Source organism: Varroa destructor, unplaced genomic scaffold (genome assembly GCF_002443255.2).
Source record: "Varroa destructor unplaced genomic scaffold, Vdes_3.0 BEIS01000001.1, whole genome shotgun sequence".
Classification (NCBI taxonomy): domain Eukaryota; kingdom Metazoa; phylum Arthropoda; class Arachnida; order Mesostigmata; family Varroidae; genus Varroa; species Varroa destructor.
Window position 1 is genome coordinate 34171501 of NW_019211454.1, and position 14651 is coordinate 34186151.

The following is a 14651-nucleotide window of genomic DNA, read 5'->3' on the forward strand; positions in this document are numbered from 1 at the left end:
TGCTTGGTTCAGTGTTGCATTGCAATCCATCGTTTTTAGACTATACCCCTGAGCATGCAATCTGCAGCACACGTAAAAATCGAAATAAATATAGCAACGATTTATCTTTTTTTTTTCTTGTTATTATATTTCGTTATCAAAATGAAAATAGTAATACACGGAAGATTATTATGACTGGCTGAGTTAGTCAACTGGCATAAAAATGATGTAAATAAAAATGTAAGTTTGAAAATTCACAAAATAGATAATCTTTGGGAAACTTATTACTGGCTCCTCTCCGGTGCTATCCTATCTATGGTGCAATTTACTTCAGGACAATGCAAACGACGACGAAGTTGTAAGAGAAGCTGTGCGTCCCGCGTTTAAGTTACTGCGTTCCTCCACTAAACGGAGCAGCTCTACCGCCGCCAGGTTTGTTGCGTAGTACCTTTCATTACAGCGCCGTAGAAAACGGAAGAATGGTGAAAGGCATATTGTACGTAGAGGGAAAATTTCTACGACAGTCATTCCCGGCAAACAATTCTGGAGGGCCTGCAATAAAACAAAGTAAACACTTACACATGTTGATTCTAGCATTTTACTTAAAGTATGTAATATGTTACCAAAGTGCTCTAGTAATAACATCTTTTTAAACAAGTTTACATTTTAACTTTTAACAAGTTTACATAACTTCAGTAAAATTAGAGATATTCTGGTTAATGCCGACTACTTAATTACCTATTACTACTAATACCCATTATGCAAAAAAATAATACGTTTTTAATAAATGGCATGTTCAACGCTCAGATGTAATAGACTAGCCTGAGTTTAATAGTTTCGACAGGGGGCCTTCGGTATCTGAATCTGTGCTCCTTTGAAGGTTTTGCATGAAGTTCACTGGACTTTGAAATAACTATTAGTACAATCATCTTAATTTTTGTGTTCTCATTTGACTATATATTCAAAGGAAATAGGCAGAAACCTACGGTAATCCTCTACTAGCTATACTAGATATCCAATAACCGACAAATATAATAGGACATTCTTAAACCACTAATTTTTTGCTACTAGTAATTTCCCATCAACAAGATTATTAACTGCAGATAATAATGATGGAACTTCCCTAAATCGACTGTATGGACTTGAATGATTAAGAAACAAATCTTTATAACTTTGTCATTAAATTCAATACACATCATTTGCTAAAAAATAGTGCTCGAAGAAACCTAGGCTTGTTTCTGTTGTTTTGCTTATATGTGATTGGTGTAACGATGTAACTCTTTTGGGCAAATTTTGAAGATGACGAATCTTTTGAATCTTGAAGATTACGAAACCATGTAAAAAGCGCGACACATCTCAAAAATCGATCACTCACCTCACGTACGGGCTGTATTACTGCTAGAACCGGCTCTAGGTCATAAGGTTGATCAAAGGAAAAGGTGAAACAGATATGATCGATGCGGGTAGCTGCGAATTCGACTTCATCGCATACATATGCTAACAAGAATACTAGGCCTGCTGCAAATCGAGAAACCGTTTCACTAAATGTCACCTGTAACGACAACGTTATTAACAGAATCAAAGACGCATTGTATTTACCAAAAAAAAGTATCAGCTAGACAGTAACATCTACTTGGTGTACATTTCTTTATTAGGCTACTATGGTACGTAAGTGCAACAAATAGGAAACCTGTCAACTAAATACAGTAAAAGTTCTGTTAGAAGTGTCCTTACGGATTTTGCTCGACGAACTTAAAAGCTACCTCAAGTAGAAGTGTATGAGCTGAAGCTGAAGTAAGCGCTTCTAGTTCACGCTCAACTTCTCTTAAAAAACGTGCCCGCGCTTCATTTGTGGAAAAATCGGCGTCAATCGTAACTATGATTTCATTCTTTTCCGCGTTCTCCACAGCTTGTGGCGGGTGATGTGCCCCACCGGCAGTCCGGTTACGCGGAAACATCATGTGGAACAGATCGAGGAGGCTTTGTTCGATGAACTTCGATACCGTAACAACGGAACAGCATTCTCCCGTTGTGACACGCATCGCATTGATAAGATCATCTTTGGAAATACTTCCAACACGTCTGTGCTCGTACACCCTCTCATCCTGTTCGGGATTTTTAAACACCTGAAAATGATGACATTCATTTTGTTGTGATGAATAGAGTTCTCTGGCCGCCTGTGTCAAACTTAGCCAGTGTCACCTATCGAAAGATGCTCTCCACATGTAATTACACGCTTTGTATATTTAGTGACAAAGCGACAGAATAGCTTGATACAGCTACAAGGTTCACGTATACCCGCAATTAAAGCCGACTAATACTACATATACTACTGCTCCTGCGATGCTTCTTCCCTCAGGCAGAGCAACAAGCTTATTTGTCAATAACTAGAAAATAAAGACAATGGTTACACAGAAATGTGTGGTGTGCTGCCTTAAAACGACGGGAAAAAAACACGATTTTGCTCACCTATAAAATGATTATAGATATATATTATCATCCATCAATTTCTTAACTAACACACTGCCCTAGACGCTTGCCTGTGGGTGAAGCTCTTGCAATCGACGAAATAGTTCTTCAGCGTGGTCTTTCCACCAGTTAGATTTCCCCCTGTCCTCAAATGATACTACATTCCATGCACGACCTTTTGACAGCGAAGGTTTCGTGATGCACGCACAACTCAGCTGTCTCAATGCTTCCACTTCAGGTTTGATTTTTTTTATGTGAAGCCGACTGATATACATATCAGAGACCATTGTTTTCGAGATCTCAAGCTTTTCACGCTGTCGCTTGGTCATATGATCAAAGAAATCGACGTTCTCCTTGATCGTATCAGTTTGCCACTGGACAAAGCTTCGTGAAATATCCAGGACGGTCCTTTGAAACTGATCGCTGAGCTGGTAGTTCAGTGAACCACACAACTGTCCACTCCTGTCTACCAAGCGATCAAGCTCTAAAGCTATCTCTCTTCCAATAGCTAACTTATAGCCGACACAAATGAGATATGTTTCTGAGTTACTGCTGCGGCTACAGGAAGGTTTGCGGATTGTCACCTGTGTAAAAGTTTTGCACAGGACATGGAGAAGCTCTCGGGTTTCTCGGTGGAAGTATGTAAACATCTTAATAACGAACGATCCACCGTCTCGAAGCAGACGCAACGCAGAACGCGTTTCGGCGTAAAATAACGACAGTACCTTCATTTCTTGTTCGGCTGGGCAGTTCTGACAGTCAATGCTACCATCAGCAGTCACAAGGTCGTACTGTTGCGTAAATTCCTGATTGAATTCCAACGAGAATATATTTCCAGTTCCTAGTGCTCCGAATATCCAATTGTCAAGCGTTTCAAAGATAAGTCGATCATCAACAAACGTGCTTTCTGTTGAGTTTCCTTCAAAATAGGGATTGAGAGTTGAAGCACGCCAATGCCACTCTTTTGAAGAACCGTACTTTTGCAAAAGAAATTGCTCAAGCGCTGTAATAAATGCACCCGGTGCTTCGCAAAGATGGAACGACTTCAAGCTGGCAGACGGCACCAGATCCTGGTCATGTGTCGATAAAATTTCAAAAAACTTCAAGAAGGCTTGTGTTACTAACGGTACATTTTGGCCGATTACGTGACTTAACTTGTAGCTAACGTGTGACGCTTTATTACAATGCGATGTGTGCTTACGCCACAAAATCGGATCCTTGTCGTTAAGCATAGACTTCACACAATTCAGTTCTGTTTCAAGTTCAAAAAATTCTTGTTGAATTCTATCTCCATCTTCGAACGTTAGCTCTATCTCTGGGAGGGATATTTGAAACACACGCTCAAAAAGCTTTCGGGCATCGTTGCGAAGGATGTCAGTTGACATAGTCCTGTAATACAATTAACAGATTTCGAAGTATACAAATGTTACGTACAATGAGATGCACAACCTTACCTAGAATGACCTAGGTGACTTCCTTAACGTAAGTACAACTGAATTTACGCGTCTTATACTTTACGAATTAAAATTACGCGAATTTTCTTATAAGTTCAAATATTATTCTTTTGGACTCTGTATGGGCTTTATTAGGATCTCTGCGACGCTTCAGCTTTTCCAGCAATAATCTGTGAGATTATTGCTGGAAAAGCTGAAGCGTAATAGGTATCAAAAAACGTCGATCAATGTTTCAGTAATGGCACTACCACAAAACTAGTAACAGTGAAATTCAAAAAAACCTTATATATGTTTTAGAGCTCTGATCACTTTATATATATAAAGCTTCGCTTAAATGACATTTGGATATGTCCAAATTTCCGCCTCAACAAATATTTTGATATGGTCGTTTGTCCGCGCTTCTATTTAGTTGATGTTTTAATAATTACGGGGTAATACTACAACAATTAACCCGTTTCGTTCTTAAACATCGTATATTGCGGGACATACAAGTCACATCTCCTTGATTAATTATTACCGACTTCACTACAAAATACATTCATTTTCCGCAGAACTTGCTAATATATTTTCTGATTTTCCTTTTAACCCTGCGGGATTCAAAATAAAGCAGTCATTTCCTTGCGTGGCTTGTATTCGATTACAAGATGTTGAAGGAAAAATACCTGCCATTTTATCTTTGCCAACATATAATGCTGTGCAAGTAAGCAACCAACTTTAAATGTCTCACAAGTAACGAATTTATGAGTGAAAAACAGCATGAATCTTCAATACATACATATCACGCGATTATAAATTAGATTTTTTTTGAGTAAGTCACCTCTAGCTGGTTGCAAATTAGTTAACTTTTATTGTGCTTTTGTGAAACAAAACTTTGGATGGACACAAAAACAAAGACTGGATTAAGTTATTCTTAAGGTATTATTTTAATAAACTTTATTAGCAAAGTTACATCAAAACTACTTTTAGACAAGATGTGGAAACGCAGAATAGCGATGTTCAATTGGCTCAATTTCTTACTAATTGATACTTCACTGTAAATTGCAACATATATTGAGAAAAAAATTCAAGCAAAATTAACTCGCGATGGTTAGAAAACTAACCGTGCAAATACTGGGCAGTTTCATAACTTGATATAATCTTCTTCCATGCCATAAAGATGTCTAACTGAGAACAAAAATATTTGAAAAATCACTAATGTAATAATTTGCAAATTTACTTGGTCTAATAACCGGCCTAATAAAATGTATATCGGATTTGACAAATTCCAAGGAAGCGAAACGTGGCGTTTTACTATTCGACCTTAAGGAGAGACCAGTCAAAAAATTTTCTGCGCTAGTCGATGGAAGCCTCCACACGTTTCGAATTTTAAATGTATTACGTGTTACAAATTCATTTAGTGAAAGGTAAGAAGCGAGGTAGATGTCATAATGTGCCCATATCGTTGAGTTAAAGAGACTGCAGGTCAAGATCTTTAGCAAAACAGGCATACCTATCGTGCGGTGGGTGATATTTAGAACGGAGATTAATCCACACATCGCAGTCTGCGCTGTCCCTCACGGCACCAGTCGCAGCAGATGTGGTAACTAGAGGTGGGTACACGCGATCTGAATTTCAGCATACCAGTACCGTGAAAAAAAGAACCATGCAGTATCAAAAATCGCGCATTTAGAGTGAAGGCATTAAGACGGAATAATTTATATTTTATATATAGGGCAGCGTTTGCTCTTTGTTTAGCCATATGGCTTATCTTTAGATGTTAAAAAAGTTTGGAAAATCTGTAATTAAGATTCAATAGCAGCGTCTAACTATTTAAGGATTTAAGCATTCTCTGCCGAAGTTCTACACCTTCTAGTAATTCAACGTCACATCATGAATTGTTCAAAAAATAATTACATTGGTTCATCAGGCTTATCCTCCATATATTTAGCGCGACGTCGTCTTCAACTGACAATTTTTCATGTCCATAGCACTATTATAAAATCCTGGTATTAATTTTGGTACTGACTACCGAATAAACTCATGGCACTATTCATGCCTTCTACCTAATGCCATTTTTTGTTAAATAATAATGCATTAGATACAAGAAAATGTAATCCATATACTGCTCACTAAATTCTACTTTAAAAAAAATTCAAAAAGCAATTGCTGTTTTTTCGATCCCAACCGACAGATTTTTAAGATTAATTCTACCAGGTTGTCATACTACTCAAAAGTGAACCGCGAACCCAAATTCTGGCTAATGAAAGTATAGCTAATGGTTTCAAACAGTGGATCTTCCGATAAAAAGACAGCCTCGTGGATGTAACGTGTGAGCTATGAAATAAATGTTTGAAGTGTGAAAGAACGGCGAAACGAAAATATGCATAAACGAAGTCTATGCAGACTTTGCTGTGTTCCGTCAAATGGTCCAATAACTGCTCATATTTTTTCTTTCCTTGATTTATCTGAGAATAATAGAAACCTTTGGGGTCGAACTCACCCGATCCTCCGGTAGAACCTCTGCTCCACGGCCGCCAGCAAACACCTTGTCTATTGCTTTCACGAGTCCTGTCGAATCAACATCATAAATAGTTTGGATTGCTTATTTTATCACTTGATTCAGAGTGTGATTAATGATATATTAGGTATTACCTGAAGACCGTCACAGGGGTTTCTATTAAAATATATAAATTTCTGTGTTTCGCAATTTAACAATAAGCTTCGCTTAAGAACAATTCCATGTAATAATGGAGCTGATGTTTACAAAATTTCCGTGTGTTCTAGCTGTAATGGTATCTGGCGAACTCAAAACGTGCAAGCACCAGCTTAGCAATAGTGTTTTCTTGGAACTGCCACATTATTTTTATGTTTACTTATTGGTTATGACCATTAGCTTTTAATACGTATGGGCCCCTCGATGATGACTCACAAGCTCGCCTAAAATATAAGTCTTCTTTTCAATTTTACCCGTGGCTCTCAATAAGTCGGTTATAGTTATAGTCTACTATGTACTTAGATCGTTGTTTACGTCTTTTACATTACTATATCCACGTGCGAAAATAAATTGAAGGGTCGAGTTAAAACGTGAAGTGAATTCACACCATGAAACAAATTTCATATTTCCGCTGTTGATTGTTATATATATAGATGTACATAACCTCACGTTTCATTGAAGAGCAGACCACAGCTACAGTCCAATTGTGGGTTATTAAAGTGCTGCCTTACTACCAATTCAATATTTTTAGTATAAAGCATACTAGTAGTAATATTTAACTCAGTATTAAAAATTATGCTACTAATCGCTTTTAGGTTCGCTCGTGTGCTTATTTAGAAGTTCGTTTGCAAACAAAGAGGTTGCAATCGCGGTGTTCGTAACATAAGCTAACCAACGTCTAATGCATTTCTCTTTCGGCACAAATAAACACAACACCTACTAAGGCCTAAGAGAACGCCAGTTATAAAGTCAACAATAGAAACTAGATAATCTAATGTTTTCGCGATTTGCTACATGGTAATGGGTTGTAACAGAAAGAGAGAAAAAGTAACTAATGACCATTTCGCCGAACCCGCGCTCATATCAGGCAACGGAACCTTGATAAACATATCGGAACTGTCGCATCTGACTGTGGCACTTATTATCTGCTGTTTTAGACAATACAGAATTCGTTATCTTTCGACTATAGCCAAGGCTTCATATGGTCACTTGATTCAAAATTCTCATGCGACCTTCGTCAATTGCGAGGTTCAAATGCATTAATGATTAACCCCTATTTTCTAAGCCAGCAAGAGCATAATTTCAGTTCCAGTAAATAATAAGTTGACGATTTACAGCCCTAATCTTTCCGCTCGTATTTTTTATTATTAACAGAAACCGTTTTCGCGTGTGAAGTCGCTTTGTTTGACTTGCTGGCCTTAAGCATCACAGCAGTAAAGATTAAACCTATGCGCAGTAAAGATTAAACCTATGCCTTTTTGTTTGGCTATTCAATTCTGACTAATTTTTACAGAAATAAAAACAAAATATGAAGTGTAAATACCGATGTGTAAATAAAAGAGCAGATATTTTCCGTATAATATTTTCACTTTTATTATGCATACATATATCTGTGCATATAAGCGTACAAAAATTGATTATACTATACTTATTCACGACAAGTAAACTAAATCACGCTGATTTACGTTTTTTTTTATTACTACCTACGGCAGAATTCCGCCTTATTGTATTATTAGTACTACACATATCATCGATAATATTATTTAATTCCTTTCACAAGGGCCTTAGCCCATGCGGGGTCCTGCCGCATACTCTTGCACCAATCTTTCGGTAGCCTGTCCGAACATCCACCCGTTAGCTTTATCTGTCTCTGCTAAAACCTTTCGCAGTGATTTTTTATCCCTGACATTTAGCGTATGAAAACCAACGAGTGCATAATCTTCGACCACCGCGGCAATAGCTTTGTTGAGACCCCGATGACGTTCCAAAAATCGATCTTCACCCATGATCTCACAAAGCTTTTCCAGGTCCATTACTCCCGTATAGTAGTCAGTATCAAATGCCAACAAAGCCGGGTCAATAAGATCAAATTTTGACAGAACATTAACATGCGGCATTTCTACATTGATCATCGAACTCAGTGACGTTAACAATATGGCTATATATTTCGCTGGATCCGCGCAATATACCCCGTCAACAAGATGAACGGCTGTGAGGCGAAAATCTTCACGCTGTAACGTATGGAGTATGTTTCGAACACCAGTATAATGCGTATACAGCTCTACCTGTCCGGGACAATCAATTAGCAGATATGTATCAGAGGATAAGTCTTTGAGCTTGGTTTGAAGCCAGTCAAAATTTGTTTCAAGGTATTCGATACAGTAGATTAGCGCTCCGTTTGGGCCGAGTTTAAATGTTTCCATAACATCTGTGACCCGGATCAGTTCGGAAATGTCGACAGAAGCCTTATACGGTAACTCGTCATTAGCTGGGTCAAGGTTGACAGCTGCAAATTTACGACCTTGTTCTTCAAGGTACTCGGCCATGGCAGCTGTATATGTAGTCTTGCCGGAACCCGGTGGTCCAATAATGCATTGACCAAACCATACCATCTTCACTCTGCTGTAGAATTTCTCTCAGATAGTGAATTAGCCAATAGCACTTAATACTCACTCGGTCAGATTCGAACAGAGTTGTGAGAGAATTGCAGTACACATCTGACCTGTCAAGACGACTGGTCAGTCAATCGATAGACAAATATGTAGCAGCAACTAATTCACACATCAACCAAGTATACAACATGCGCGGGTCACCTATCGAATTCTACGAAACCAAGAGCCACCCTTAAGTAAAACAACAAGTACACAGACGATATTTTGATAGGGATTTCACTGGCTTGGAACAAGATTATTGTATATAACGTTTGCTTGATGCAAAACGAGAGACTTCACAGCCAAATTCGGGACTCACTTCCATGAAATAAATTTACTCGGCCGGTTCGTATGTCAGTATTGCAACTTTTGCCGTTGTTTGCAAACATTTGCTCTCTTGTGGATGCCATACAGTAATGGCTTAATTACGTGTGAAATTTAAAATCCGCCTATTTTAGGTCATCTGTGTTTAGCGTATATAATATACTACTGCTTTTTAGATATATGATTAAAATGTACTTTGGTGTTAATATCGCAGACTCACAGTTTTGGATCTTTGTAATTTTGTTGAATTTTATCACGCTAATAGACCATCCTTGAGTAGGGCGAGCAGACGAAAACGTCTGGCAAAGAAGCGCGCGAAAAGTTAAAAATTCGGCTGCTCAACGAGTCGAGCGACACCCGCAAGAGCAATGACACACCCGGAACTCCATGCAACCGTATGGTAGAAACTATTAGGCAAAAATAAGTGGGCAAATTATTTAGAAAAAACTATAAAACGACTCAATACAGATCAAGCGGTCAAGGCTTGGTATATAGAACGTACGACTGCCTCTATCATTAAATGTATAACATTGAGTTTATTAATAGTTTAATCATCTTTTGCATTTCATCTATATATTCTTTCAAATCAGTTCGGATCAAGTTGTAGTTGAATTCTATTGGCAGTGTTCAAATCTAGCGGGTGTATTGTTGGCAGCGTTTCAAAGTCGAACGAATTGAAGGACAGCTTCTATGTCATCCAGATTATTAAAACGCTATTATTATTCTACAGCTTTAAAAAAAAATGCACTCCAATTGAATGCAATACAGGTACCATAGTTAACAGCTGTTGAGATACATTGCGAGTAAAAAAAACGACAGGATGAGGCCTGTTTAACTTAGACTTCACGAACTCCTGATACAGTAATAACTTGAAAACAGGCTCGATAATCTGAAACTTAAGTTTCCTGTAAAGGGCACAGCACAGACACGGGAACACTTACGACGAAAAACTGAAGCGTATAATTGATTCTACTGCATTTCGTTACTCCAAAGGTATTCGCATTATTTCCGTCTGTTGTTTTGTTACAGCAAGAACAAACACTTTGGAATTCTTGTAATAATGCTCATAAAAAATCTGAAAATTGTATAATTGGTTTTTGTTCCCCGTCAATTCCAGTAATAATAATGAAATATTGGAAAGGGACGGTTTTTCCTACCATTCGCAATGCAGAGCGCATATGTACTGAATGAGACGTAACCAGCTCCATTCGTTCCTCTCTCCTTCGACGAATATAAAAACCTACCTTGCAAGCATAAAGATTAGCCTGCAGGGAATTCTTGGTCTCGAATTCTGCTGATTTTACTGATAAATCAATGATCTTCGCTCGGAAGTAGACCGCTAGTAGTTCGGCGGAGTTCCATATAGTAAAGAAACTCGTCCTTGTAGACCAAACTACTCAAATTATTCACTGAATAAGTGAGTAATGCAACTTATATAATGCGATTTAATCATCGCTGGGTAGAAATGCTATAACGTTAAACTACTTACTATAATCCAATGGGGATTGCCTGAGATGACCAAGAAATACAAAAATAAAAAGACGGCCAAGTTGATTTGCATTAAAGATAACACCACATTTTCAAACATACAAGAATATTTCATTTTTCTTTCTTTGTATTCACTTAAATCCCTTTGAAGTTAATTATATGTACAGTGCACTTTGCATTCACCGTGGGGGCGGGCAGTTGCCCCTTTAAACTCCGCGCCAGGCCTCGTCGTTCCAACTAAACAGCGGCGACTGTTTAGCGAGAATCTACGGCGATGTGTGAAGTCTTTTCATTATGCATATACATACACACTTACGTACAAATGTACAATTTTCCATAGACGGAAGTCTTGCGGTGTACCCCCATATATATACGCGTTTTAATACCTCGATATCGCCGATAACGACGACAGCGGCATAAGAATTTATTAAAGAGAGACCCTAAAGACGCAAAGAAATTAAGGAAACATCAAACAGATACAGCATGAGGAAGAAAGATGAACGTCGTGACCAGTCACGTATGATCTATTTAAATGCGTTCGTGGAATTTTGCTTAACTTCGTTTAGCTGGTCGTTGGTTATACTTGGAACACGCCTCTGTTAGCCAGACAGTAAAACACCTTCTGTTTTGAAGTCACGCTGGGACTGGACTTCAAAATAAAAAATAAGAATATATCTCCATCGAAAGTCATCACCTCTTCTACGTGTATAGGGTGAATGTGAAAAAGGATTATAAAATAAGCTGCATTTTGGTGAAATTGGGTAATCAATTAACGAATTATTAATGGAACGCTAAACCTTATTGCGTTAACTGTTTTGTTGCAATCTCTGGCACGTGTGATACCGACTAAGTTAAGTACAGACAAGCTAAACTGTTTACGGTCGAATAAGAAATATTTGCCGTTCTGATGAAACCGACTTGACTATGTGCGTTTTATCGCTTATAATGCGTGAACAAATATATCTATTAGGAATAAGTTTGTAAACTCATGACAAGAGGGATTGGAAAAACAAAAAAAAATAAAAACTAAGCGACAATAGCTGACCGGACAGCTAGTAGGAAGAAGCCTACAAAACCACAAAAATAGAACATCCGAGAAGTTCATATCAGATCCGTAATCGTTTCTTCCCACCCATTTCGATTAAATTGCTTTCATTCACGATGCTTCCTCGACCGATATTCTACAGGACCATTTAGTTGGCTGCAGCTGCTTTCTTCTTATTGTCCTTTTTTCTTAACCCGTCGATATTTCCTGCAATCAAAAAAAAAACGGCGAATAAACATTGTTTCTTAAAAACTACATCCGAGTTGAAATGACCACTGTTTCATTAATTTTGCGCAGGCAGAAAAGCAACGCCAAGGACTTAAATCGAAAATTTGCAGCAATAATTTGTCAAGAGTTAACTATTTAGTCAAAAGATAACTATTAGTATCATACTGATTGGTTGAGTAGTTATTATAGTTAACTGAGGCAGCTGTTGGAGGACTAACCTCTGAGCAATGTGGAATACGAAGCCTGAAATTTGATTGCCTCTTGTGGACTGACAACTGTCGAAATTTTCCTGCTGCCCAAGGCCGCTCTGAGAAGACACCTGTATTCTTTTGGCGGTGTTGGCAGGGATCGCAGTTTTTCCAGCTTCTTTTTTACCTTTTTGGCTGCAAGACATACATTCTATTGTTACTCTTATTATTATAAGTGAGTGACTGTGGTCGCTTTTGAAGAGAATATACACCTAAACTGTGCACGTTGGGAGGTAGTAATTCAAAAAACATAACCCATATATTACACATATCCACTAGAAAATATATATATGGGATAAAGCTCGAGTGTGAATTTGAAAGACAAAGTCATAAAGTACGATTGCATTGGGAATTTTGTAATGCTGAATGATAAGACCCGTCGAATATAAAAAAAAATTTTTTTTTTTCAATTTACAAACAAAACGAAATCAAATTATTACAGAAAAAATTCTATATTATTGTTTGATGAGATTTTCTCAACAGTAACGATCTTGCACTTTCAGAGATAGATATGTTAACAAATCAGGAACGTCTAATCGTGATCACGGCCATTATTTTAGACAAATAATTTGAATGCAGAATGTTAAAAGTGGTATCCAGATATAAATCTATGTTATACATTTGAGATACAGTCTAAACGTTACATTGAATACCACGTTTACATAGAGTTAACATGATCTTATCGATAACAAAAACACTAGGCAGTTGTCCTATTTTTAATTTAATAGATAAGAAAATTTTAGCCTTCCTATGTCGAGCGTCATGAATATTAGAAACCAATATGACGTTCCTAATCTATAATCTGCTGAGAACAACAATCGATCTGCTTTCATGTTACCTAGCTAAATGGTGAAATAAAAGTAATAATTAGAGCTAGAGTGGTCGGAAGTGCCCTTTGAGCTTCTCTTGCTGTTCAGGGATGCAGACACCAGTGGAAGAGACTAGGAAGAATTACGACTTCACTAAAAGGCCCGTATGCATGTAACGTTCGTCTAAAAACAGGCAACAATTCATTCATTCTTAACCTACTTGTTATTTAGCTCCAGGATGAGCGGTTCATCGTGTATCACAAGTTTGTGCGACAAAAGTGTTCTAGGTGCACCACGCAAAAATATGACACGTTGAATCTGCTTAAAGCCCTGACAATATGCATCTATGATCGACCAATTTTTACCGCGGAACACATAATATACCGCAAGAGTAACTCGCACATATCACTACACAATACAAAAACCTGCCGACGGAATATAACCAATCTGGTCAAATACTGCTAGTTCAAACATAGCTTTTTGTTTACATTTCACAAGGAGAAAAATATACTTATTCACAACTCTAGTGGCTGTTAGAACTCGGTTTTAAAAGCCGACGGATTGTTCCGTAGTTCGCGGACATTGTCATCGACGTCCATCTGTTGCTGTAGCGAAGAGAATCGCGAGTTATCGTACAGCAGTGTGACATACAGCGTACAGTCATTCAAAACGGATGAGGGCAATGGCCTTTGCTATAATATTTTAGTATCTGACAACACAGAGCTCCAAAAAAAGATTATGCATTTTGATTTGTTTCTTACTTTTTGGCGGCTTCTTATCAATATTACGCGGCGTAGGTTTGTCGTGGCCATCCCACCGTTTCATCGTGATAACTAGCGAGCCAGCCTCTCTTGATTTTTGGAACATCCGGGTTAATTCCGTCAAAAATGACTCCGTTTCGAGCAGCATTTTGCCCGACGGCTCGATCAGGTCTGATGTTAACAATGCCTATGGCTGCTAGCACGTTGACTGGTGGCTCTTTCGTTCTACACGATGTACGACGACACCTTCTCAACAAATGCTCCCGTCACGGGCGGGCGGGCGGGCATGCAGGCACGCAGGCAGGCAGATAGAATGATGAGAGCACACGGCTAACAGAAAAAGAACACATAGAAGTCCATACAGGCCAGTCGTAAACCACCACCCACACTTATCATACGTTCTAGCAGACGACAAGAGCATGTCTAGTAATTACAAGAGAGCGCCAGACACACTCTGATTGGCGGATAGAATGATTTAATGACACGGACGACGAAAGAAATAAGTGGCGCGTCAGCTACAACACGAAGTGGAACATTGTCGGACCGACAGATTGCGCGGATGCTGTATTGAAGTTACGATCGACAAACCATTGGGACTTGAGTTGTCGGTGCTGTTGTCTTAATCCATGCAGCTAAATTTCATAATGACAACCTAACCATTCGTAGAAAAAGAAAATATGCGTAACCTTCGTAATTGTTATTATCTTTATAGTTGTATTTTC

At 38.2% G+C, this 14651-nt stretch overlaps 3 protein-coding genes across 10 annotated transcripts; all 3 read right to left on the reverse strand.

Moving 5' to 3' along the window:
* Positions 1-100: 100 nt before the first annotated feature.
* LOC111250964 (cap-specific mRNA (nucleoside-2'-O-)-methyltransferase 2-like) lies at positions 101-10778 on the reverse strand. Of its 8 annotated transcripts, none has more exons than XM_022807057.2 (7): positions 9571-10778; positions 6382-6449; positions 5392-5506; positions 2520-3837; positions 1743-2105; positions 1355-1531; positions 101-531 (listed from the first exon to the last, which is right to left on the reverse strand). In XM_022807057.2, the coding sequence occupies exons 4-7, from the start codon at positions 3831-3833 to the stop codon at positions 310-312; spliced, it is 2076 nt and encodes a 691-aa protein (XP_022662792.1). In that variant the 5' UTR covers positions 3834-3837; positions 5392-5506; positions 6382-6449; positions 9571-10778; the 3' UTR covers positions 101-309. The 8 variants fall into 8 exon arrangements, with proteins under 8 accessions (XP_022662792.1, XP_022662758.1, XP_086850002.1 ...); XM_022807023.2 differs by lacking the exon at positions 9571-10778 and adding an exon at positions 9049-9509; XM_086993876.1 differs by lacking the exon at positions 9571-10778 and adding an exon at positions 9346-9413.
* Positions 7944-9053, reverse strand: LOC111250984 (GPN-loop GTPase 2). The gene has a single exon (XM_022807071.2). The coding sequence runs from the start codon at positions 8985-8987 to the stop codon at positions 8160-8162; it is 828 nt and encodes a 275-aa protein (XP_022662806.1). The 5' UTR covers positions 8988-9053; the 3' UTR covers positions 7944-8159.
* Positions 10779-10927: 149 nt separating the features above from the next.
* Srp14 (signal recognition particle 14) lies at positions 10928-14332 on the reverse strand. The gene is made up of 3 exons (XM_022807086.2): positions 13930-14332; positions 12330-12494; positions 10928-12090 (listed from the first exon to the last, which is right to left on the reverse strand). The coding sequence occupies exons 1-3, from the start codon at positions 14075-14077 to the stop codon at positions 12032-12034; spliced, it is 372 nt and encodes a 123-aa protein (XP_022662821.1). The 5' UTR covers positions 14078-14332; the 3' UTR covers positions 10928-12031.
* Positions 14333-14651: the final 319 nt, after the last annotated feature.